At 45.7% G+C, this 27,913-nt stretch overlaps 1 protein-coding gene across 2 annotated transcripts in view; it reads right to left on the bottom strand.

Annotated features, from left to right (window-relative positions):
- The window catches only part of cdh13 (cadherin 13, H-cadherin (heart)), a 248,374-nt gene that overhangs the window by 17,282 nt on the left and 203,179 nt on the right, over positions 1-27,913 (bottom strand). For both annotated transcript variants that reach the window (XM_036543625.1, XM_036543624.1), the window contains 3 exons: positions 27,307-27,489; positions 26,730-26,983; positions 10,541-10,683 (listed from right to left, as the gene is read on the bottom strand). In XM_036543625.1, the coding sequence (XP_036399518.1) occupies positions 10,541-10,683; positions 26,730-26,983; positions 27,307-27,489 (580 nt within the window). The remainder of the gene's footprint in view (positions 1-10,540; positions 10,684-26,729; positions 26,984-27,306; positions 27,490-27,913) is intronic.

Here is a 27,913-nt window from a genome sequence, read left to right on the forward strand (position 1 = left end):
CTATACCACCTATAGTCCCTATATCGCCTAAATCACCATACCACCTATACTGCCTAAATCACCTATACCACTTTTAGGCCCTATACCGCCTAAATCACCATACCACCTATACTGCCTAAATCACCTATACCACCTATAGGCCCTATACCGTCTAAATCACCATACCACCTATACTGCCTGTCTCTCCTACATTACCTATTACGTGTGTGTTACTTTGCCCCCTGTGGTGGCTGCGCCCCTGATCCTGTCAGTCTCCCTGTGAGCTCATGCTGATCGGTGGGAGTTTATGCAGCTGAATTTCCCACCTCCTCCTTCTGTCCCCTGGCTCTAGTACCCCCCCCCCCCCTCCAAAAAAAAAGCAACTCAGTGTTCAGAGCAGAACACAGTAAAACCATAATATGCAATATTGGGAAAAATCTCTTCCATTACACAGATGATGTCTATACCCAGGGTGACACGTTCTTACATGTGATCTGGTTACTAAGTACAGTTCAGTAAGCAGGTTAGGCTCTTTGCTCAAGGCCATGACAGTAAGGCCCCAGCTGGGGACTGCACCTCCAGGCTTCCCACCCACTCTGCCACACATCCCAGTTCCCATGGCAAACTGCCCACATTCTGTGGCAGATCTGAAACCTTAAAGAAAGAAAGCCCTTCATATTCATCAATGGCGTAAGAAAAACATTTCAACTGCAATAGGAAGTAGGTTTAAAATGCAGCTCAGTGTCTTGGAAATTTACTTTTGTCTTCATCAGTCTGATCTATTATCAGTAAAGGTGGGAGGGACATAGGCTGAAACTGAGGGGCGGGGCATGGCGAAACTGAGGGGTGGAGCATGGCAAAACCGAGGGGTGGGGCATGGCAAAACCGAGGGGCGGGGCATGAAGAAACTGAGGGGCGGAGCATGGCGAAACTGAATGGTGGAGCATGACAAAACCGAGGGGTGGGGCATGGCAAAACCGAGGGGCGGGGCATGACGAAACTGAGGGGCGGAGCATGGCCATAACTGAGCGGCAGATCATGAAGGAGGTTAGGATATGACATGGAAAGATGGTTGGTGTTCATGGTGGACTGGAGAGCAGGGACAGGGTAAAGCTGAGCTCCATCACAATAAGCAGAAAGAGTATGTCAATAGGAATGAGTCTGACTCACCTCAGATTCCTGAAACCTGAACTACATGGTAATCTGCATCAGGAAAACACTCAGACAGAACTATCAGTACAAAAGACGAGGGGCTGTCTCCTTCACTACCTCAGGCATGAGAGGATTTTCCCTCTTATTTTCAGTGCCTGTGTAAGTCTCTTGTCTCTCTCTCTTCTTTCTGTCTCTTGCTTGCAGACTCCCAGCTCATTCAGCTCTGCTCTCAGAGAACATCCCCAAAAGAAAACACCTGAAACAAGCCTTCCCCTGAGGAAGACAGGCCGCCTGCAGCTCTCACACAGAGTAGAGGCTCTGATCATTATTATTATTATTATTTTCATATCCACAAAAACAGCTCTGTGCCGTGTGTGTACGCTTGTGTGTGTGTGAAACAATGATCAGAACTGACTATCCAGGAAGATAGAGTCCCCAGAAGAGGTACTACACACCTGCTGGTGGAAGTATTTCTCTATAGAGGTTTTTATGTAATAACATTATATTTAACCCTTACATGATCATACTGTAGCTTCAATGTATTCCTCGTATTGTAAGTTGCTTTGGATAAAAGCGTCTGCTAAATGAGTAAATGTAATGTAAATGTAATGATCAGTATGCTGCACATTAAATTTAATTCAGTTAAGCTCAGATTTCACACCCTGCCCTGCACACTCTGTCCCTAAACACAGTGCCTACTCACTGAAGCTCCTCTCTGTCCCTACTTAATGTATTGAATTCTATGTAAACAAACACTACAGCACATCAAATTCACACAACAGCGATTATCTGGCAAAGCCACCTCTGACATTTTTTTCTTTGGTGACACAACTTTAAAAGGGTTATCCTGTTGGGACGAGAGAGCTCCTCTGTTTGCCATAAGGCTGTTGAATGTGGGGATCAGTCCTCCTGAATATAAATAAATAATTTGGTGGATCTCCTAGTGCACTGCCTCCGAGCAAGGCAGAAAACAGAAATCCACAACTACATGCAGACACCACTTTCCAGAATGATGCCTGAAATCTCTGACAAAGAGACATGCAATTAAACCCCCTGAAGACCAAAAGCTATAACCCTTCTAAACCCCTAATGAGTGTGTGTGTGTGTGTGTGTGTGTGTGAGTGTGAGTGTGTGTGTGTGTGAGTGAGAGTGTGTGTGAACTCCCTTTTCTCTGTTGACTGCATCTCTTTTTGCCATCTGATCCTTGGCTCTTTGCAAGAATCTACGTCCTGGAGGCCATTACAGTGAACTGCAATGGCTAGCTGCATATCCACAACCAGGTCATCCCCGAGACAGCTGTCCCTGCAGGCCATGAGATTCATGCTGAGGATGGAGAGCTGCTTTACGCTGTTTACGCTGTGCGTGCTGTACACCCTGTACACCCCGTTTACGCTGTTTACGCTGTGCGTGCTGTACACCCTGTACACCCCGTTTACGCTGTTTACGCTGTGCGTGCTGTACACCCCGTTTACGCTGTTTGCGCTGTGCGTGCTGTACACTCTGTGCACGCCGTTTACGCTATTTATGCTGTGTACGCCGTTTACACTGTGTGTGCTGTACACCCTGTTTACACCGTTTACGCTGTTTACGCCGTTTGCGCTGTGCATGCTGTACACCCTGTGTGCGCCGTTTACGCTGTTTATGCCATTTACACTGTGCGTGCTGTACACCCTGTGCACGCTGTTTACGCCGTTTACGCTGTTTATGCCGTTGACGCTGTTTACGCTGTACATGCTGCGTGCGCTGTGTATGCCAGTTGACTGCTGCCTCAGCACTGATCCCCCCTGACTCACTGCACACTGCAGGCGAGGGCCGGCATCATTAGAGGCCATTCAACGCTCACTGAGAGCAGCTGCGCTTTACAAATACAAACCCTGTGAAATGTCTGGTCACCAAATGTATCCTCATTAAATTTCACAAAGAGATGCACCCTCTATAATTAATGAGGTTTGTGTCACTTTCTTGCCTCCAGATGGAAATGGTTTCATTTGTCTGTGGTGTTAAAACCCACCTAAAACCTCATTTTCCCTTCTTTCTAAAGGATATTTCTAAAAATGCACCTTTAAACTGTGGCTCAGGCCGAGCTTGCAAACAGAATGAGCTCATTACATTATAACATATTTTTACCAGGAACTGAGAGTACACCGTTTAGGAGAGAGGGTGAGAAAGAGAGTGGAGAGTGAGAGAGACAGAGAGAGGGAGAGAGAGAGAGAGAGGGAGAGAGAGAGAGGGAGAGACAGCAGGGAGAGACAGCAGAGAGAGACAGAGAGACAGAGAGAGGCAGAGAGAGAGAGAGGCAGAGAGAGAGAGAGAGAGAGAGAGAGAGAGAGGCAGAGAGAGAGAGAGGCAGAGAGAGGCAGAGAGAGAGAGAGGCAGAGAGAGAGAGAGAGAGAGAGAGAGAGAGAGAGAGAGAGAGAGAGAGAGAGAGAGAGGCAGAGAGGGAGGGGCAGAGAGAGACAGAGAGAAAGACAGAGAGACAGAGAGAGAGTGAGAGGCAGAGAGAGGCAGAAAGACAGAGGCAAAGGGAGAGAGCCAAACGGGGGCTGCATGAGGGCCAGAGAGATCCTGTTAGAGTTTTGTGTGGGCAGGAGCCCAGGAAGTGCAGAACATCTCAGCTGCACAGTTAACCTCTGACCTGAAGTTCTGCTAATAAAGAAATATCTCTGACAGCACAGCAGCCACATCACAAGAGGGGACAGCTGGGGGAGAGGCTCACTGGCATTTTACTGCTCATGCTGACACTGCGGTGAGAATAAGACTTTTTCTCCTAGAAGCTTTTCCGTGCAGGAGGACAGCATGGCTTTGTGTGCTGATGCCAATGACAAACGCATTCGAGCTAATTACAGTCGTTCTCTCTCCAGCTTATAATTTGATTTATTCAATTCACTAAGCCATTGATAGGACATGATAGCTTCACCAATTTAGTGATTCACAAAATATAGACATGCCTCCAGGCACTGACTCTAGATCAGTTTGAGCCTATTTCATATAATCTTTGAAGTTGCAGTTAAGGGTGGATAAGATGATCCTGAGTCTGTTTAGGAGCTTGGTCATGCAGCCTCATGTTCCTGTGTTCTTCCCGGCTGATACACTGTGGTGCTGAAATGATGTTGTAATGACAGAGAGCACAGGGATTCCACAGGAATCTCACAATCACTCCTTCTGACCTCTGACATCAACATCATGAAAAATATGCATATCTATTGATCCAAGGTCATTGTGATTGTTCTCCGGAAAATTAAATCAATATTCTGCCATTACCGTTTAATATAACTGCTTAATTGGATTAATTAATCTTGGATGAGGACAGCAAGTCCCCTAGTGGCCATGTTGAATGAGGGCAGTAAGTCCCCTAGTGGCCATGTTGAATGAGGGCAGTAAGTCCCCTAGTGGCCATGCCAGGGACGACTGATCTTTTGTAGAATGAAGAATAAAAAAACAGTGGCGGTGCTCTCAAACAAGATCCTCTTCCATCAGTCTGTCAGAGCTAATCAGCAGGCCTCCAGGTTCCGAGTGATTGGTGTTAAAAACCGAAACATCCTGGCAGAGTTCCTAATCGCAGTGGGAACAGAGTACGACCCCCCAGCGCTATCCCTGTGGCTGTCAGGGTGCATTTCATGCTGACGGGAGAAGCGGGGTGCAGATTCTCACCGTCACGGCGATCACATTCGCTCATTAAGTGTGTCACCTCATATTCCCTGAGCTGGACAGACACAGAGCGCGGGCCTCTCGAGTCTTTATCTTCCCACAGGAGGAAAAAAGCACTTCATAACTCTGCCTCTACTCATCTTCTCCATTCTCCTGCAAACAAATTCAGTGAAAACCAATGAGCTCAAACCACACCGCACTCAAACCCTGAACCACAACGCACTCAACCCCTGAACCACACTAAACCCAAACCCTGAACCACACCAAGCTCAAACCCTGAACCACACTAAACTCAAACTCTGAACCACACCAAGCTCAAACCCTGAACCACACACTACACTCAAACCATGAACCACACTAAACTCAAACTGTGAACCACACTAAACCCAAACCCTGAACCACACCGCACTCAACCCCTGAACCACACTAAACCCAAACCCTGAACCACACTAAACTCAAACCCTGAACCACACTAAACTCAAACTGTGAACCACACTAAACCCAAACCCTGAACCACACTAAACTCAAACCCTGAACCACACCGCACTCAACCCCTGAACCACACTAAACCCAAACCCTGAACCACACCAAGCTCAAACCCTGAACCACACCGCACTCAACCCCTGAACCACACTAAACCCAAACCCTGAACCACACTAAACTCAAACCCTGAACCACACTAAACCCAAACCCTGAACCACACTAAACTCAAACTGTGAACCACACCAAGCTAAAACCCTGAACCACACTAAACCCAAACCCTGAACCACACTAAACCCAAACCCTGAACCACACTAAACCCAAACCCTGAACCACACTAAACTCAAACCCTGAACCACACCAAGCTCAACCCCTGAACCACACTAAACCCAAACCCTGAACCACACACTACACTCAAACCATGAACTATACCAGGACGAGGACCACACCACTTGAGCCCTTAACCATACGTTTTAAACACACACATGCACGCACACACACACGCTGGAATCAGTTTGGCTTCAGAAAAATCACAATCTGTTATTAATTCTACAGTCAAATCCGCAATCTTCTGCTAGTGCTGAAACAACATCCCTGCTGGACCTTCATTTTGGATGTGGTATCCGTGAAACATCCTCACCATTGTCATGGTAGAGAAAGTTGAGATTAGCCAGATGCTCCTGTGCACAGAGATGTTTATACACCTCAATGTCTCAAAGTGCCACTGTGTTCAAACTGTGTCTCTAAATGTAGTTCACACCCGAGAGAGCTAACGCCTCCCTCTCTTTTTTCAGAACAGGAACAAAAGTACATCTACACAGGTGAGCCTGAAAACACCTTCCCTGAGTCACAGGGGAACATTAAAAACCCCATGAACAACCTGTAAGAGCATTCTGATTACCTGTGTGACCTTATATTCCTGACACACAGCTTCCAACTGCCTCTCACAGCCTCCCAGAACATTGCGATTACCTGCACCATGAGAAACTGCCTGTGACATACTTTTATTCCTCTCTCCCCCCTCCCTCCTCTTTCTTTTCCAGCTCCCCTTCTCTCCCATCTTTCCCCTTCCTCCTCTCTCCAGCTGCTTTCCCACTGCATCTGCTCTGTGACAGGGGCCAAAGCACAGCCATCTACCCGAGACTCCGCCTACCTGCTCCACTCATCCCTCTAATCTCTCAATCAATGCAATAAAGAGCCCCTCATCACTCCTGAGGATAATGCATTTATGTAAAAATGCAGCAGCCTGGAGAGTTATAGTGCAGCAACCTGCCGGTAAATGGGAACTTTTTCACCAGTCCATGGAACTGCTCTGGCCTTGATCTCCAAGCTACTGATAAAAACCAAAATCCATATAAAAAAACTACACTTCAAGAGTAGCAAAATGCAGAAAAAAATTGAAAAGCAAAATAAGTATCACAAGATAAATACAGGTCTCCATACCTTCACATAAATAAAATGAATATCACAAGCTGAATGAAGGTGTCTGTGCTTTATCACAAATAAACATCAGCAGCTGAATGAAGGTGTCTGTGCTTTATCACAAATAAACATCAGCAGCTGAATGAAGGTGTCTGTGCTTTATCACAAATAAACATCAGCAGCTGAATGAAGGTGTCTGGTTTCCTGGTGCTTGCATGTGGTCCTGCTTTGCCAGGCGGCTCTGTGGGAAACGGTGCGACTTGCAGTGGAAAGATGGCTTTGTGGGCACATGCAGGGATGGTCCTCTCTCACTCCTCATGCTTTGGAATACTGCTCCCAAATGAGAGGGGAACCAAACACAGAGGCAGCCAGGGAAGCCAGAACTGATCTGCCTTTGGAGAGGGCAGGAGCAGACAGAGGAGCCACATACTAATAAAACCTGCCAGGGCGAAGAGTATCACCCTGCTCCCTCCCATATGGAGTGACCTTGCTGAGCGACAGGGGTCAAAGGTCATGCCTGAGAGTGAGTCTTAAGGGTTAAACTGTGGTGTGAGTGTACATGGAGGACAGTGACACAGTCCACCAGCTACAGAGAGCAGTCTTCATCTTACACATTTCACAAGAGGCTTTACAGCCACTGTGTTCAAAAATGAATTTTAACACCTTGCATCTTTCAGCGTTGCCCTCAGTAACAGGCGTGAGATTGGCCCGTTTCTCCCCCTGCATTCTGGCTCAGCGGTGGGCCGTGTGTCCGATGCTCAGAATGAGCCTGTAATTGGACTGATAAAATGAATAGAGATGATTCAGAGCAAGAGCTGGGTGTGAATCGATGAGGAGGACATGTGCTCTATCATCCTGACCTGAATCCCCCCTTCCTCCCACACTCGTTTTCTCGCTCTCTCTTTCTGTTCCGCTTGCTTCTTTTTTCCTGTCATTATTTTGTTTTCTCTTCTCTTGTTTTGTTTCTGAAATTTGCTGATTTGCTTTCTTTATTTGTTCAATACTAACAAGACTGAGGCAATGTGTTTTCTGTGTGCTCGTACTCTTCGCGGTTCGTTCATGGTGCTGTGGCTATTCTGAAATTGATCATGCTATCTCCATCTGTAGGTGAATGCGTTTGAAAGTGAAAGCCTCTCTCTTCCTCTGTCCCTCTCAGCAGAGGAGAAAGCTGTGGCTTGGTTGCAATGGTTTGCCACGCATAACTAGCAATGTATGTGGTACAAATTAACTTCTAAATGTAAACTGACTCATATAATTCATATGTCAAAAATCAGTTTATATAAATATGAACTCATCTCTGAAAGGTCAGCAGGTCAGAAAAGCAAGTGAACCAATCGCTTTTACATCATGCGTGGGAGAACAGGAGTCTTTTTTCCAATTGTTTACGTAGTTAATGTATTTATTTACTTTTAGGTGTGGGGTGTGGAAAAGTAGTGCTCCAGTTTGCAACAAATGGAACCATCACAGTCGGTCTAACAGTCCTGTTTCTACACAGCTGCCCACCTATTCTATCTTAACTTCCTGTCCATGCTATTCTAAGGTAACTTCCTGTGCCTCTGCCCCACAGTCTGCCTGGCCCTGCCTGTCACAGGCTAGTCTCTCACATCTGAGACTGTCACATATACGGGGGTGTAGTTCTCATAGCAAGAGTGGAGGAGACACGTACTATGGAGCATCCAGGGTTTGGGAATGTTTTTAAAATGGCTTTTAAGTGCAAAATATGTCATACGCATTTTCCCTCTCTGCCACTGGCCTCTGTCCATGGTGTAATATGGAGATGTTTGTGAATGTCGATACTACTGCTGTTAACACCAAAATATATTTATTTTAACATTTGATTTGTTGAATTTAAGCATTATTGACATATTGTGCTTGATTATTATTGACTAATGACCACACATCGAAGACTCGAGTTGGAAACTATGTTCATCACTAAAGTGCTACGTTAAAGCATTAAAAAGATCTATTTAGAGCACTGTAGGCAATTTGCGACATATCATTAGTCTGCCTACCTAGACAGCTAACTAGCAAGCAAAGTCAGTAGTTAATTTAGCCAGCTAAATATGACTGTAATTGTAAAAAATGACTGTTGAGTCCTAGGCAACATGCACCAATGTGCGGATGTTCCAACTTACAACTTCCAACAATAACAAAACAATGATTTAAACTCCACTCTCCAAATGCATTATTTTAACTTCCAGTGGTTGACACATTTCATTTCTCCCATTTGAGGTATTATGGGTTCAGTGATGGAGGTTGCATTCATGGAAACATATGATTTTCATGTAAACGTATGATTCTCATGGAAAAGTATGACTGGCTGTCGATAAAGTATTAGAACTTGGGCTGAGATCCATTTGTCATCATGAGGTCCTTGATGTGATGTCCTGTGAATTCTCATCATAATGTTACTATCAGAGACAGACAGCATCCCACAGACAAAGCTTGGCTTTCAATGAGAAGCTGGGCTTCTGGGTGGGGCTAAATTCTCAACTGAAATCTATTCCTCTAGCAGATTCCTGCAGGACGCCTGGCTTCCAAGGGCCAACTTGAACTCAATAGGAAGGATTTTACGATGTTTCAATGGTGAGCACTATTTCACTAAATATTTCAAGTCAAAATGACAGATCTCAGATGGAAAACAAAACAAAACAAAAAACAAAAATCTAAAAAAGTTTAACCTGTTAAGCTATTCTTGGTTTAATCAGACATTGTAACTTAAACATGTAGAAGTGATTTATATGGTGAGCTAGATGCTTTGGTATCTCTCTTTATGTCACTAGCAAGCTAGGCCAAAGAATTTTTTCAGTGTAATGTTACTTTTCTCAGCTGGATAGCGCTGTGATGCCTTTCTGTATTGCTAATGGTCCTGATGGCTTCTTCTCCCATGGGTCTACTGACTGTTTCTAACTGATTTTAAAGGTTCATATCATCACCTTGGAATGGAAGATTGCAGCATACCACATCCTAATGTCTGCCTCGGTTCTAAAACTCAATTTTGAGAAAAGTGTGAACGTGTGTCTTTCTGAAAGGGGAGGGTAGTTAGCACTGTACCATTTCACCCCCACCCCCAGCCCCCCTGACCACAGTGCAGCTATCAGCCCTTCCTTCCTTAAATAAGCTGCTGCAGACTGCTGGGACAGGCAATGAGCACAGGAGAATGATGGGGTTATCTGCACCAGGAAATGGATGAAATAAAAAAGTAACACACTTTCACAGAAGTAATCCTACACACAGCCAGAGTGTCCCATCCCCAACAGCTCAAAGCCAGAGCTGCCAGCAGGTGGCGCTGTTCTGGTGTCTTCTGATGTTAGTGCAAAATCTTCTCTATAAATACATCCCCCAGCCGTCCTTCAGAGAGACCTACATTTCACGACACCATTGAAAGGCTAAATTACTGAAGTTTTTTCCCACTTTGAGGGCTGTGTCTGAAAGGGGTTTCTTTGAATCAGGGTGATTCACATCGGACTCCACACAGCAATGTATCCTCAGCCGTGTGAGGACGTACTAAGCGCAGACTCAGCCACGTCATTATTGCAACAGAGGGAGGCCATGTCTGTGGCAGTGCCCCCTGCTGAAACCTGATGGATCCATTTCTGTTTCAAAAAGCAGCCCTTAACTGTCTGTCCACAATATTGACTGTCACCCCCATCTAACAGTTGACTGTATACACCTGGCTCTTCACTGGAAGAAGACAGAGCATGAACATTTTTAAACTGAGCAGTTTTAAACACTATGAGAAAAAAGCCAGCTTCATAATCAATAATAAACCAAGCAGCACACATAACCATATTGTAAAAGTCATAAGGCTGTACATACCTTAGATGCTACTCCAGAGGTCTGGCAGTAGGGGACTTACCGTTGTCTGTGGCCGCGAAGATCGCACTGTATGTGTTTTCATGGACAAAGTTTGACTCGCGGTCCAGGATAGCGGTCGTGTTGACCGTGCCTTTGACTGGATGAACACTGAGCCAGCCGGCAGGATCCTTCAGCACCGCAAACCTAGCAGAAAGAGCCATACTGATCAATAAAACACAAACAATCAACCATCTAAACTGGGAGAGAGCAGTCCCACACTGATCATTGGCGTTTTATTGATCAATCATTTAAACTAGGACAGAGTAGTCCCATACTGATAAATAAAAAAACCAATAAACGATCATCTAAACTGGGAGAAAAGAGTCTGGTATAAATCAATAAAACACCAAAAATGAATCATTTAACCGGGGAAAAAGCAATCAGGAAAACACTCATTGATATTCCAAACATTATCAGTCCATGATGAATCCTAAGAACACATTACTAACATATACCTGTAATCTGTAAACAGGTGTTGAGCCCCAGACTGCAATTATTCTATCACAAATGAAACATGTAAAGTGAACTGATAATATTACAATAATGTTGTTATGAGTCTGAGGTGGATGATGAGATGACTTCCTGGTTGTGACTGTACTTCAAATTCGTCAGTTTACATTTTTAATTTGGAGATTATACAAAGGCTTTTTCAGAGAGAGGGAAGGTTGTAGGGTTAAGGGGGGTAAAAGTTTTAGCATGTACAAGCACACACACATACAAATACACATATGCATATTACACACACATAATACATACACAATACATATACCACACAGACAAACACCGAGGCATAGCAGTATGAATGATAGGGGAGAGGCTATAAAGAGAGTAGGGAGAGGGGGAGGGGGGCACTACCCCTGTGCTCTCAGACAGAAAAATGAGCTCTGAGGCTGAAGATCTAACAGCTAACAGACCGAGACAAAGCCCGAGGAAATGGCTTTGTAATCGACCTCCATTTTCACTTCCACTGCAGCAGAAACGAAAGAAACGAAACCATCACTGCAGAGACACTGCAAACTGCAGTCAACTGTCAATCTCTCTCACACACACACACTCACACACACACACACTGCAGTCTGCACTGTCACTCTCACACACACACACACACACACACACACACACACACACACACACACACCACACACACACACTGCAATCTGTACTCCCTTTCTCTCTCTCACACACACACACACACACACACACACACACACACACACACTGCAAACTGTACTCTCATTCTCTCCCTCTCTCTCTCACTCACACACACACACACACGCACACACACACACACACACACTGCAGACTGTACTCTCATTCTCTCCCTCTCTCTCTCACTCACACACACACACACACACACTGCAGACTGTACTCTCTCTCTCTCTCTCTCTCTCACACACACACACACACACACACTGCATACTGTACTCTCACTCACATACACATACAAGCACACACACACTCTTGCACACACATGCACTCATACTCACTCTCCCTTTCATACACACATGAACACAAACAATGGAGAAATCTCTAGCAGGATTTATTTGTCAAACACATGGTGAGTTGTGTCAGGTTTGCTGTGGGCACCAAAATAAAGACTGAACTGGAAGAACCTTGACAGATCACTGCCCTCTCTCTCTGCAGGCTGAAGATCACCCAGCTTTCCAAAGAACACAGAGTAACAGGCTGGCAGAGTTACGCAGGGAAGTCTCCAACCTCACACTGTACCTGAATCACAGACTGGCAGGAAGATCATAGCTGTGGACCAGCTGGAGCACGTGATGTTCCTGCCTCTCGCTGCTACAGCCATGGCTAAGACAGGCCTGACAGACAGCGACCGGTATGGCCCAGACCCTGGCACACCAACCGCACCACTGCCCCTGCACACCACTGCCCCTGCACACTACTGCCCCTGCACACTACTGCCCCTGCTGGCCAGAGCACACTACTGCCCCTGCTGGCTAGAGCACATCACTGCCCCTGCTGGCCACAGCACACCACTGCCCCTGCTGGCCAGAGCACATCACTGCCCCTGCTGGCTAGAGCACATCACTGCCCCTGCTGGCCAGACCACATCACTGCCCCTGCTGGCTAGAGCACATCACTGCCCCTGCTGGCCAGAGCACATCACTGCCCCTGCTGGCCAGATCACACTACTGCCCCTGCTGGCTAGAGCACATCACTGCCCCTGCTGGCTAGAGCACACCACTGCCCCTGCTGGCTAGAGCACATCACTGCCCCTGCTGGCTAGAGCACACCACTGCCCCTGCACACTACTGCCCCTGCTGGCCAGAGCACATCACTGCCCCTGCTGGCTAGAGCACATCACTGCCCCTGCTGGCTAGAGCACACCACTGCCCCTGCTGGCTAGAACACACCACTGCCCCTGCTGGCTAGAGCACATCACTGCCCCTGCTGGCTAGAGCACATCACTGCCCCTGCTGGCTAGAGCACATCACTGCCCCTGCTGGCCAGACCACATCACTGCCCCTGCTGGCCAGACCACATCACTGCCCCTGCTGGCTAGAGCACATCACTGCCCCTGCTGGCCAAACCACATCACTGCCCCTGCTGGCCAGAGCACATCACTGCCCCTGCTGGCCAGACCACATCACTGCCCCTGCTGGCCAGACCACATCACTGCCCCTGCTGGCCAGAGCACATCACAGCAAGAGACTGCCCCTGCTGGCTAGAGCACATCACTGCCCCTGCTGGCCAGAGTGTGAGGGAGGGAGAGTCTGCCCCCATCTGCTGTCCCTGTAGCCCTCTGAGGTCCAGGAATCAGCGTTTTGGATGGAGGGGTCAGGGACTGGCTTGACAGGTGGGCAGGGAGGCCAGATCTGCTGTTTTTGCTACCCAGACTCTGCCTGAAAAGGCAGGCACCAGAGGGAAAGTGCACCAGTTACACTGCGTGTGCGTGTGCGTGCGCGTGTGCGTATGCATGCTTATGTCTGCCTCAGGATAACAGCAGCTCCACTTTAGCATGATACAGTGGAACAAAGGTGAGCAGGTCACCTGTGCAACACCAATCACATGACTGCAGGGAAGGAGATGGCTCAGGCCAAGCCAGGGGATTGGCTCAGGGTACTGCCAGGAGACCCCGCCTCCGCCTGTACAAACAGTGGGTCTCCACCCCATTAGCTTCCTGTAAAGGTTATTGGAATGCAGTTAAAAAAACCATTATGCAAATTAATGTCTTATCTGTGCTGGAGACACTTCAATTACCACAGCATTGTCATTTTTGGCTAAGACAAGTGAACAAAGTCTCTCTCTCTCTCTCTCTCTCACACACACACCCACACACACACACAATAATGTGAGTATATCTGCATGTGTGAGTGTGTGTGTGAGTGAGAGAGACAGGGAATGTGTGTGTGTGTGTGTGCGTGCAAGATAGCAATATGTGTTACTGATCCTTCATCATTAATGACAGCACCGTGTCAGAGGAGTGTGAATCCTCTGCAGTCTAAAGAGTGGAGTGCTGACTCTCAAAGTCCACATAATCACTGCCACAACTGTGAGAATCATTGTGAGAATCACTGCATGTCCTGTCCTCTGGGGCTAACTCTGAGAATCACTGTGAGAATCACTGCATGTCCTGTCCTCTGGGGCTAACTCTGAGAATCACTGTGAGAATCACTGCATGTCCTGTCCTCTGGGGCTAACTCTGAGAATCACTGTGAGACAAAACACCTCCATGTAAAGCGGAAGGCGGAAGGAAGTAAAACTCTGAGTGGGAGTTTCTGAGAATCCAGCGGCAGTCAGTCAAACAACAGGAGATCACTAAACGATGACTGCAGTTTGACATAGCTGACAACACATTAATTCGACCCATCTATCCACACAATTCATCTAACATGAGCAAACTTAACATAACTGTCTGTCAGTTAGTTAATCTCATAGGAACTGTCATGAGATGTAAAAAAGATCACTGCACAAATCATGAGCGTGTTCAAACATCTCTTACACAGTCATATGTGCCACTCATGTTTCCTAGTATTAAACGACGCTGTTACACACTGCGACGTTTATGTGGAGGGCTTGTCCATCAGATCCGCAGGGATGACCGCAGGCAGCAGGATGTATATGCTACATTTACATGTGATCATTCTCAGCTGGTCTCAGTGGGGAGAAACTCGGGAGGGAGGGCCGCTCCTGGGAACGGCTGAAGCACAGGGACTCTCCTGGAACACGCAAGCTGAGGCAGACAGGGGCAGGATCGTCTCGGACCACTCGAGACAGGTTCACAGCGTGAGACAGAGGTCTCTCGGGACAGGTGAGTCAGAGTGAGGCAGAGGTCTCTTGGGACAGGTGAGTCAGTGTGAGGCAGAGGTCTCTTGGGACAGACGAGTCAGTGTGAGGCAGAGGTCTTTCGGGACAGACGAGACAGTGGGACACAGAGGTCTCTCAGGACCTGCGGGTGAGTTTGCTGGGATGTGAGGTGCAAGGCAGCAGCAGGTCAGGGTTCCCATGAAGCCGGTGGTGTGCTGCTGGTGATCAGGCAAGAAGGACGCAGGTGCAGCAGTTTGCAAAACCATGATGGGGAATCCAAAAAGCGGGAGCCCTGCCTACCAGCCAATGGTGAAATAAAGCATCCTGTACCTCCCCTCCAAGAGCAAGGTGCAAAAAAGTTCTTCCTTCGATGGCATGCTGTTGCTCTATGGCCTGGTGATCTTCCAGGAGGCTATAACTGCTCTCTCTGTCATTGTTATTATTGTTTGCTGTGGACAGGGACAACTCTGACAGTCATGCTCTGACAGGGACATCTCTGATGGTTTGTCATGGTTATTCGTTACAGGTAACAGGAGCTGTGTGTCACATTTACATAAATAATTATGCCTCAGCAACGCTGCACATAAATGAAATTTATCACCATAATAAAGTACAGAGAGGCAGCGCTCTGCATCAGTTGAATATCATAAAGCTGTAAATTAATTTGAGGGAAAGCAATTTCCCTTCGCTTCAGCGAGGCCTCTCAGCTTGCTCTCTCTATCAGCACGTTACATACTCCTGATTGTTTTAATTATGAGGAAACAAAAGTGAGCATTTGAGTTGGTTGAATAGCAGTATGACTTTATCTGTTCATCTTCAAGTGCCTCTCACATGGCTGAACACAGAGCCGGAATGGTTCCCCTGTAGATTACAGTCACAGAGCCAGAATGGCTCCCCTGTAGAGTACAGTCACAGAGCCGGAATGGCTCCCTTGTAGCGTATAGTCACAGAGCTGGAATGGTTCCCCAGTAGAGTATAGACACAGAGCCGGAATGGTTCCCCTGTAGAGTATAGACACAAAGCCAGAATGGTTCCCCTGTAGAGGGTAGATACAGAGCCGGAATGGTTCCCCTGTAGAGGGTAGATACAGAGCCGGAATGGTTCCCCTGTAGAGTATAGACACAGAGCTTTGCTTTGTTCAGCCATGTCATGCTCATCTAAATATAAAATGTCCTGTAACACAGAAGTGATGGTTTTGCCTATGGTGGATTTTTCATGGGGGCACAGTGTGCTGCAGATCTGAAGATGGGAACATTCAATTCTAGGAGCTATTTAGGGAAAAACTCAAGCATGCAGATAGCTGCAGAGACAGCATTAGTCTCAGCAAAGTCAGACTGCATTATTAAACACAGGTCTAGTGAACCGGGGGGTGGGGGGTGGGGTTGTATCCACTCTATCTCTGAGAGGAATATCCTCCGGCACATTTAAAATCCCCAGCAGGAGAGCCCAGCAGCAGGTCACAGGTCTGAGCCCAGGTAAGTCAAACGCAGGTGAATACCTGAGCCCAGGTAAGTCAAATGCAAGTGAATACCTGAGCCCATGGAAAAGCTCCCAGGAGGGAGGGACATTCCATGCTCTTACAGATTTCTGAAAAACTGGATTTTAGAAGGGTTTGAAATGGTGCTTTTTAAGTGCAACAAATATGTCCAAAATCTCTTTTAGTTCAGATAATTAACTTCACATTCTTGAAGATAATGCTTGACGACACAAAATGTCAACTTTTGAAACTTGAAAGTCCCTCCCCATGAAAGCGTTTTTCTGTAGAATGTGAGGAAGGCAAGAACAGAAGAGAGGAAAGGAGGAAAACATGCTTCTTTCACAAGTCAAAAGAAAAGGAAAGGAGGCAGATCTGCTTTAACAGGGTTACTGCTCTCTAACACTGCTCTTTAACAGGGTTACTGCTGTTTAACACTGTCCTTTAACAGGGTTACTGCTGTTTAACACTGTCCTTTAACAGGGTTACTGCTGTTTAACACTTCCTTTAACAGGGTTACTGCTGTTTAACACTTCCTTTAACAGAGTTATTGCTCTCTAACACTGTCTAAGTTACAGCTGTATCACTGTGTCATACAGACAGACAAACTTGCTCACATTCACATGCTCACACACACATGCTCACACAGGACACGTGCAGAGACCTGAGATCACAGCTTCTCAGCAGCAGGAGTTAGTTCTTACACAGAGTATGAGTTAAGGGCCGCTGTGGCTGCGCACTGTGTGTGTGATTAGCAATATTTTAACAAGACACGCGCACATTCTTTTAGCACCACATATTGAATGAGGCTAACAATAAGCATTCAATAATTACTCAGGCTGTCTCCACTTCTGCCTGCAGGCTTCTGATGGCCACATTTGGCAGCTGAGCGTCACACTGCTTTTCCTGGCCCCATCACTCTTCTACAGCACCAGTGTCAATCACACACTGTCCTCAAAGACTTCCTGGGCGTCATGTCCCCCTCCCCATCTCCCAAGCCTCTGAGCTTCTCACTTATACATGTAGAGAGAAAGCTGTTCAATTATGAATACGTCTGCTGCCTGCGCACAGCGGAGGGAAAGATGGATTTTAAAGTGGGGTTAATTTAGGCTGTGGGTTGGTCTGAGGCCATGAGTTGCACCAGGAGACTCTGCCTCCTACTGGTGAGGGCGGGGATAGCACTGGAGCTCCGCATGAATCTGCTCCCCGCTGTTTTAAACCCAGACAGGTGTGTCAGTGTGAGGCAAATATTGCTCATCTCCCTCCTCCTACTGACTCCTGCATTCCTACATCCTTTGTGACCTAGAAATCATTAACTGGTCGCCTTGTCAAGGATGATTCCAATTTTGTAGGAGACATATGAAGGAGGCTGGACATGCTCTCTTTGCCTCCCTTGATGTGTCCCCACGCAGACGAGTTCAGGGATTCTTCACACAAACTGCCACATACATGTGACAGTGCATATGTTTTTATTTACTATAACATAAAGTCACCACAGAAAAAAAGAAATGCATACAACATACGGAGCCAGAGTACACTGATAAACCACAGTACAAGTAAATTTGAACAAACTGCACATGGCTTAAGGATTTTTCACTGAATAGTGCATAAAGAGGTGATGTAATATTAATATCTTCCTGAAAACTCTATAAAAAATAGTTAAATTAACCATACATTTCCTGTAAATTCCACTTAAAAATCTGCCCTGAAGAGGAAAGGATTCCTACTGAAAGGTATGTGAAATTGATGAAGTTCAATCGAGTAAGAATGTTCCATTTCCCTCACAGTGCTGGGTACCTCCTCCATTCCTCCTCCCATCTCTTCCTCGTCTCCTCGATCTGCGACTCTGAGGAATCAATACAGAGTCACGAGGAAGACATGCGAGGAAGAGACACGATGACACATCTCTAAAGTCTTGGGATGCACCCTCATTCAGCACAAAGCAGCCTGTCAAGAGCAGCCTGGCAGGAACACACAGCAGCCTGTCAGGAGCACACACACAGCAGCCTGTCAGGAGCAGCCTGTCAGGAGCAAACACACAGCAGCCTGTCAGGAGCAAACACACTGCATCCTGTCAGGAGCAGCCTGTCAGGAGCAAACACACTGCAGCCTGTCAGGAGCAGCCTGGCAGGAACATACAGCAGCCTGTCAGGAGCACACACACAGCAGCCTGTCAGGAGCAGCCTGGCAGGAACATACAGCAGCCTGTCAGGAGCAGCCTGTCAGGAGCACACAGCAGCCTGTCAGGAACAGCCTGTCAGGAACAGCCTGTCAGGAGCACACACACTGCAGCCTGTCAGGAGCAGCCCGCCAGGAGCAAACACACTGCAGCCTGTCAGGAGCAGCCTGTCAGGAACATACAGCAGCCTGTCAGGAGCAGCCTGTCAGGAGCACACAGCAGCCTGTCAGGAACAGCCTGCCAGGAGCAAACACACTGCAGCCTGTCAGGAGCAGCCTGGCATGAAAGTTCTAAATCTCTAAGTAAGTGTTTTAGCATAACAATGCTTCTAGCCAACCCATATAAGGTAATCAGATCCCTTAAGAATCAAATATAAATTCTAAGGCCAGTATATAACAAAATGGCCCCAGAGCAACACAGAGAAAATAATATTCTCAGACAGAGGGATAAATTTTAATATGGGAGTTAAAAGAAAACTTGTTTGAATGTTTCAGTGGCATGATGCTGTGGAAATGGCAAATGTGAAAAAGCTCAGCTGTATTCGCCCCGTGCTGCGCGTCGCTATGGAGACCGCTCCAAACGAACGCTCCTATATTCTTTACCCATTGGTGAATGAGTTGTGCAGGAGCACTGAAGCAAAAAAAGCTCAATCCTCCCCTACACTTGCAATCCAATGGATATTTTTCAAACTACAAGTCCCAGAGTGCACCACAGTGAAGTGGGCACAAATCTGAGGATAGATGTTACTCCACTGATGTTACCCCAGCAGCTTGCATTTGCCCAATGAATCACAGGCTGGCTGAGAACAGCACAGAGAGAAAACTGTGGCAGCTTGTAATGTCATACAGTCTGTAGAGGGCAGGCTCATGTGCACATATATGCACAGGGATCCCACATTTCTCTCTCTCTCTCTCTCTCTCTCAAACACACACACACACATGCACTCACATGCAGACATAGCTACAGTTTTACTGCTTTCAGCAACATCATGAGTGGCAGGAGCTCCAGCAGGGAGCTCTCTGTGGCCCAACACACTGATTTTCAAACCCTTCAAAGAATATCCTCTTTCTTTTAAATAGCATTAATAATAATAATCTCTCTTTGCTGCTGCTTGGCGGTGCTGTTTGTACATTTAGGGGGATTCACACAACCATGAAAAAGTGGGACAGCTTTAATCTGCTGCCAACTGTAAAACATAAAGCAAAACACTGCACCTATTCTACAAATATTACTCCGGTGAGAGTTGCTCTTCCATGGGTTGGGCATGGTATCGGCCTTTGCACTGCGATATGAAGCAGGACCCAGCTTTGCACTGAGGGGCAGACATTTTAATCTCCCACAAAACCATCAGTGAATGTTACAGATACAGCATTTTTCCTCACATACCAACACGAAAGACATTTCCTGTATCTAAACACCATACAAAAGAACATACTGCAGTACACCATTCACCACTTCAGTTCTGTGGCCCATACAGGTATTGAGAGGGCAGTGTGGAGTAGATATTGTATGTCATACATATGTATGGCATACAAGTGTAATTAACATCTTTACCTATATCAAAGAGTGCTAGTTATAGTCCTTCTGGTCTTGTAATGTATTCAACTCAATTAATTACATTGTCCTTAAATTACACATATTCAAATTCAACAAAAGACCACTGCAAGACAGAAGGACAGGGGGCCTCTGTATCTCTGCTACTTTTTACATTTTTCTGGTTTCTATCAACACAATCAGATCTAGCAACACAAACACCTTAACTTTTGATTATATTCAACCTCTTTTTTTCATAAAAATGCCATAAAAGACTTCATAAAATATTTCATAAATCAGTACACAATATCTGAATTAACTTTAATTAAAAAGAAAAAATGCAATGGATAAAACTACAAACAAGATCTCAAAGGCTTTTTGATGCATCTTGATTTCCTAACCATACCCATTCTCTGCTAAAGTAAAGGTGTGTTAAAGCAGGGGACAGCTCTACTTTGGAGCGGCGTGCTCAGAGCCCGTGGTGACCTCACAGTGAGGAGCGCCAGGCCCGGCCCGGGTTTCACGCAGATGCTGTGGGGTCCTGTGGGATGCTGTGAGATGTCACCACCAAGTCAAATCAATTATGTTTCACATACTCTGTATGTAACCCGGATGTCCCCCACTGACTGCTCTGCCTCACTCTCTCTCCTCCTCTCCACCCTCCCGTACGCACACACGCATGCACACAGGATAGTTTTTGCACTTCAAAGCCACTTTCACCAGCAGCAGAGATCAAAAGAGATTGAGGAGAGTGTGAGAGCGAGGTGTGAGACACAGAGAGAGAGGTAAAGACAGGGTGAGAGGGTTAGTTTTCCTCTATGGTGAGAGGAGATGAAGCCTCCAGTGTTTTAGGTTGTGCAGGAAGAAGTGGTTAGCTGTGGAATCCCCTGCACTGATCCAGCAGATACAAGCATCTAAATCCCCTTTTCCAGCACAGAGCTGGAGCTCAGGCTGTCTCTCCTGTGCTATAGCATGGCTTCGTATACTATACTTTCTGGCCATCACACCACATTCTCCCAAATTACCCTCAATAATTTCTCACTTTTGTCACATCCTAGATGTGTAAATCATTCATATTCAGCCTGTAGCTACATCTGTGCTTTGTGGCCTTTTTGCAGCTACACCCTTCAGCTTGTGAAGCATGAGGGTGATGCTGAAGCCGTAAGTCTGGCAGCTGTGGCAGAGGTGCTTCGATTTTCACAGGAGGAACTGGGTCCGAATTTCATTCCAATGGTGCTTTATAAATGTTCATGATAACCGCGAAAAAAAGACAATTCCAAATTGTATTGCAGTTATCTAAGCAGTAGCAAGCTAACAATGCAGACATCTATCTAATAGGAAATATAACATAACTGTGTGTTGTGCAAAAATAAACAAACACACACAAAAACTAAGCAAAAACTCCAAATGTCTTCATTCCAAGAAAGCCAATTCCAATTTAAATAATCAAACAAAGTCAATCCTGGATAAACAACTGCCGATCACAAAATAATCCTCAATTTGAAACATTGCGCCTGTTTTCAATATTTCAATAAGAAACCATTATGAGACTATACAATCAGAACCTTCTGGTATTCTAAAAATAACAAACGAAAGAGAGCAGACTTGGCAAAAAGCCTGATGGTAGACAGTGAATGCGTATGTTTATCGATGAAATATGTCTCTTTCAATATAATTATTTCAGTAGCCCTTAAAAATGAAAATGGGTGATTTGGGAGAGTGTTTAAAAACACAAGCCGAGTAATGTTTTGTGAATATAGTTTGACTTGTTGCCTGTTACAGTTATAACGCTTTGTATTTCCTATAAAGTACTGAAATGGATTGATTTTTGTGCCTTTTATTCAGTTGAAACCTTGGGGGTGTCAAACGAACTTGGCAGCAAATTAAAGTTAAATATGAGAATACTGTTCCAAATGGTGAGGTCATCAATTGCTTATATGCCTTTATTCCTCCCAAACCAACACCATTATCAATTCACAAATATCAGTATATGTATTCCAATCCACAAATATCAATATATGTACATGTGCTTTGGCTCATTAGCAAACAGGGAAAAAAAGCAGAGAAAGGCCCCACCACTGACTAGTGGAGGAAAGAACAGTGAGTTGAATGAAATTTTGAAATAAAGGGTTAACTTTTAAAGGGTTAAAATACAAAAGATTCTATTTGTTCTTGAACATTAATGGCATGAAAGGATTTCCTATTCACAAAAGCTGCCTCACTGGCCCAGGGGGAGCCTTAATAGGAATATGGGTTCCATCAATGAACCCAGTCATATCTGCAAATCATGAAGAATGCATTAAATTTCAGATTAACACAACTGACAGTGAAATATACATGGATTATAGTCTTCAGTGGGCTAGCATAGCTTCTGTAGAACTCTTTAATGGTATACATGGATGTATGTGTGCAAAAAGTGCTTTAATGCACTCTTCCAATGGCCCTACATACTATGACTTTTCTGACATATTCAGCATTGCCCATATCATACAGAAAGCTACCAGTGATGAAAATCACAGGGCAAAGGAGTGTCTGTAATGGAGTGCATATCCACAATGTGTGACAGTGGAAACGTGTGCCTTAAGCAGGCAGGTCAGAAAAAGCAACTGAAAAGCTATAACCTCATAAAGATAATGTTCTTAAGACAGAGCATCTCTTCAAGGTCAAACAATTCTTTCACAGTGCAGAGTGTGTCAAACGAAGCCAGCACCTACATTAAAGGGATTTTGTTGAAATGGACAGTCCATGATGACCAAGGCACCAGGTACAACCCCAGTTTATTGTGCTTAGTCAGGTTTAGCACAAGTGCAGCTGCCAGAAAGTAGGATGAGTTGTCATAGTTAGATATGGGGTTACTTTGATCTTGGTTTGTGGAACTGCAGATTCAGGATTTCTTCACATTCTGTTGTAACAGATCTTGATTACTTGCTAATTCTGCTTTCTGGAGTTTCCCCCAGGTCTTCCCATTCAGACAGTGTGAAAACTACCAACACCAGCATCTCCATCACGTTTAAAAATGCTGCTCTCTCTCCCTCTCTTCTGGTCAGCAGTTCACCTTTTCATGCATACCTGGAAGGGAGGCTGTATTATGTTATCCCCACGTGCCAAGTAAAGCCCAAAGCAAAAAAAGCAAGAGTTGTGACCCGTTCCTAACAGTAGGTAATTGGCTATGCAGTAGCAAACTAGCAAGGTAGATGGCTAAATACTTGAATTTCAGTTTAAGTCTTACAACATACACAAAAAAATGAGGGCAGGTCCCAGGATAGAGCAAAAAATTTTTTGCAAAAACAATTAAAATTACAGGTAATTGTAATTATTGGGAATTTAAAAAGGATTTATTGAGCTTACCAGACATATAGCAATGCAGTGTTTTTTAAAGATACGGGTACAGAGAAGTTTATCAAGCTACATTAAAAGTAAATTGATATATGACTCTTCTCCTAATGTGTACCAATGTCTGGGCAATTCGTATAAAAGTCCAATATACAGTTTCATAAAATGAACTACTGATCCACAAATGCCTGAATGATTACTGGGACTATGTCATGTCACCCTTGCTTTATTCCACATGGTAAACTGGCATGCAGGTAACAACAAACAACTAAACTTTGTATGGAAATTAAATGGCTGCATATGCATGACTCTGTGGCTGCCACTGACTTCACTGATACCATGGATTCTGATAATGAATTCATGTGGGAGCATCAAAGCAAACTGAAAGACAAGGCTTTCTGCTTTGATCAGACTACATGGGTGCATAGGGGTTCAGAATGACACTTTAATTTTTTAAATTTCGAATCCGAATCCTGGTTCCTCCCCATGCACTGAACAGGCTTACATAACTAATTGGTTGTTATAAGAGCGCAATTAATTATAATACATTTCTGATATTAAGCACATATGCAATACTGAGGCAATGTAACCACAAATTGCAATTAGAATGCAAGGGGTATAATGAGTCAGCCTGATTCCAGCTCTGCAGTGGGAAAAGGGTATAAAGAGCCAGCCTTGTTTCATTTCAACAGTGAAAAAGAGGCATGGAAAGACCGGTTGTTGCTGGGTGTAGCCTGATACAGACTGATTCTGGCTTTTTGCTAGAAGTGAGATAGGCTGCACATTAATGTGGACACAAACTGAATGTTCCTCAAGAGCAGGAGAGTCTCTTTAGAAGGGCACTGACACACACACACACACACACACACATACACACACGCACACGCACACGCACACGCACACGCACACGCACACACACAGCAGTCCTGACGCCCTGACACTCCCAATGAGGTCACTGACACACCCCCTCCCATTACAGGACGAATGAGAGGCTGTGTGTATGTGTGTGTGTGTGTGTGTGGGGGGGGGGGGTGTACAGGATCACAGCTGAGCATCAGTGATGCACAGATGAGGCTTTCAAAGACAGAACGAACATACAGCAGCAGAGAGAGAGAGAGGAAGACAAAAGCTTTTTATCTCTGACTTCAAGCACAGAGCAGAGTGAAAACAGAGAGAGCTGTTTCCTCAGGACTAACCAGTAAAAGGCGAGAATGATTCCTCTTTGCCCCTGAACTGATAGTAAGCAACACGCCGAAAACATATAACTGAGTGCATGTAAGTGAGTGAGTGTTAACCAAACTGAGTGCTGTTAACCAACAAGTCATTTGTGGCCAGGCAGTATTTACATAAGCACTATTTTGATTTTCTTAACTTCCTGTATTTCAGACACAATCACAGATTTACTCTGAAAGATTGTAAAGTAATAACTTTATGCTCACCTCAAATCCCAGGCAGCTGAGAAAGCTGAAGCAACTGACAGGGTAAACATGCAGGAACGTTTCAAGGTCTGGGAAGGTTTTTTTTTTTAATAATAGGGTTTTAAAAGTTTTCTTCAAAAGAAAAAAAAGCTATCTTTCAGGCTTTGGAAAAATGAGACTTCATCATGAACACTCATTTTTTAATGAATAGCTGCTATAACACAACTGCAGTGCTGTCATATGTGAGACCTCTGTGTTACTCTCCTCTGTTTCATTCTCCTCTCTTTCTCTGCCTGCATTCCTCCCTGTTGCTCTGTATTCCTGTCCTCTCCTCCTTTTCACAGACACATGTTTAGAAATGTCAAAGCCAATGACCACACTGCTCTCCAGAGACTTGGCTATGTCTCGGAATGTCGGCCGTTGAATTGTGGAGCTGCTGGAATGACAGTGTTTGTGTATCTGCTGCAGCAGAGGGATACAGGGTGCCCGTCAGGTCTAAATCCTCACATTCAAAAATGTAAAAACTTGTCTTCTGCATTGTGTTGCGTGAAATTTTTACTATTAGGCATATTTACATCTTCTCTTACTTGTAAGTTGGTTATGTCACAATTGCATATTGCAATTGCAATTTACAATTGCATAAACTGGTTATCATGTACACTACCCTGAGCTTCTTTAGCTGCGGGCCACAACAAAAACCCATCGCTCTGTAATGTGTACACAGCTACAGTGTGTAAGTCTCTCTGTAATGTGTACACAGCTACAGTGTGTAAGTCTCTCTGTAATGTGTACGCAGTTACAGTGTGTAAGTCTCTGTAATGTGTACGCAGTTACAGTGTGTAAGTCTCTCTGTAATGTATACACAGCTATAGTGTGTAAGTCGCTCTGTAATGTGTACACAGCTACAGTGTGTAAGTCTCTCTGTAATGTATACACAGCTATAGTGTGTAAGTCGCTCTGTAATGTGTACACAGCTACAGTGTGTAAGTCTCTCTGTAATGTGTACGCAGTTACAGTGTGCAGTGTGTAAGTCTCTGTAATGTGTACGCAGTTACAGTGTGTAAGTCTCTCTGTAATGTGTATGCAGTTACAGTGTGTAAGTCTCTCTGTAATGTGTACACAGCTACAGTGTGTAAGTTGCTCTGCAATGTGTACACAGCTACAGTGTGTAAGTCTCTCTGTAATGTGTACACAGCTACAGTGTGTAAGTTGCTCTGTAATGTGTACACAGCTACAGTGTGTAAGTCTCTCTGTAATGTGTACGCAGTTACAGTGTGCAGTGTGTAAGTTGCTCTGTAATGTGTACACAGTTACAGTGTGCAGTGTCTAAGTCTCTCGGAAAGCTGTGTGTGTGTTCAGGACGACAGCTATTTTCTGAGCAATATCTGAAATGTTTGTTCAAAGTCCTGAGAGTGTGGAATGCGCAGCAGAAGGCTGATGCGACCAGCTCAGGCAGCTCACAGTGCTCACGCTGTGTTTCTGAGGCATTCTGGGAAAGCTCATGTTTGAGCATGATGTAGTGTCCTGTGCATTTGCTCTGTTTGTTTGCTGTATCAGGCATCTGGGATTCCCTAAGATGTGAGGGGCTGCTTCCTTCAAGTAATATCCTGCATTCTATGTATCCACAAATCAAATTACCATCATAACAGTGTCACATTTTGCCTGTATCTGTGAGAACAGGAGGCAGGCACGGCGCGGATGCGCCCACAGAGACGCCCCTCACGCCTGCCGGCGCTGGCGGCAGCAGCAGCTCTGCTGTCCTCATCGCACTGAAACTCAATCCTAACAGCCACTGTTGTTACCAGTTGAGCTAAAGGCAATTTGCCCCCAGCTCCACAGGCAACAATGCTAGCTAACCACATCTCAGGCAGTGACATTACCTCTGAAGCCTCTCTGGTACCTGCTACCCTGCTGGCTGCTACAAGCTACTGACTGAAGCTCTGCCACAGCTTCTGTGGCGCAGGCTGATGACATCACCCACCTGATGGTCTGTGTCTGCAGAAGGTCGGGGTCGGTGGCGTTGAGCGTGGCCACAAAGCTGCCCACAGGCACGTTTTCCCGTTTGGTGACAGCCATCGGGTCGGGGAAGAACACCGGGCCTTCGTTCACATCCAGCACCGTAACATGCACCGTGGCGGTGGAGCTGGGCCCGTACCCCACGTCGGGCACCAGGGGGTCCTCGTTCTCCACCTTAATGAGCAGAGTGTGGAATGCTGTGCCCTCATAGTCCAATGGCTGTGAGCAAAAGACAGACAGAAGGACAGAGAGGGAGGAGAGGAGAGAAGGAAGGAGGAAGAGCAAAGGAGTGAGTGAATTAGAGCTGTCTAGAGTCAATAGCCACATCATTGTTTCATGCACAGGCACACTGTTAGAGTCAGTCAGAGTCAGTCAGACCAACAACCGTAACTTCAGCTTCATTAAGGAGCAACTCTTGTGCTGGAAACACATTGCAAACTGGTTGTTACAGTGTGAATAAGAAGGTGTTCTTCCCACACAAGGTAGTCATGTTTTATAAATTGCAGGCAGGTGGTGGTCTGTGCTGTAGGCTGGTCTCGCACCTTCACCACAGACAGCATCCCCTCGTTGTTGTCGGGGTTGGTGTGGATCTCAAAGCTTTGGCCAGTGTTGCCATTGATGATGGAGTACACCGCGCGCCAGGCCCCTGTTGCCGGGTCGTCCCGGTCATCCACCGTCAGGTTCAACACGACCCCCGTCGAACCCTCGTTCACGGTCGCCTGGAACTGCGGGGGACAGGGTCAGGATCAAGGTCAGAGACAAGGTCAGACAGGGACAGGGTCAGGGACAGGGACATGTCATTTATACAAAGGAAGACCTCTCAAGAGGAGCCTGCAAGCCACAGAGAAACCATTCAGTGTTGTTGGACAGATGGATAAATTTATGGTCAAGTAGAACAATCAAATCCCCAACCATTGTGTGCAGCTAATGAGTTAGCAGAGAGAAAATAAGATTTGTACACATGATGTATGTTTAAAATTTGCAGCATCATTACACGGTTCAGGGGGGACATGGCAGAGCATGTTTTGACAGTAATGCAGGGTAATTGCTCCTCTCATAAGGGCTGAGAGACGAGCTTCTTTGTTCTCACTAAATCTGCAGTACCTGTAACAAAGAGGAGGTTTCACTGCATCAGCCTGGGCTCAGATT

This window comes from Megalops cyprinoides, chromosome 13 (assembly GCF_013368585.1).
Source record: "Megalops cyprinoides isolate fMegCyp1 chromosome 13, fMegCyp1.pri, whole genome shotgun sequence".
NCBI lineage: Eukaryota > Metazoa > Chordata > Actinopteri > Elopiformes > Megalopidae > Megalops > Megalops cyprinoides.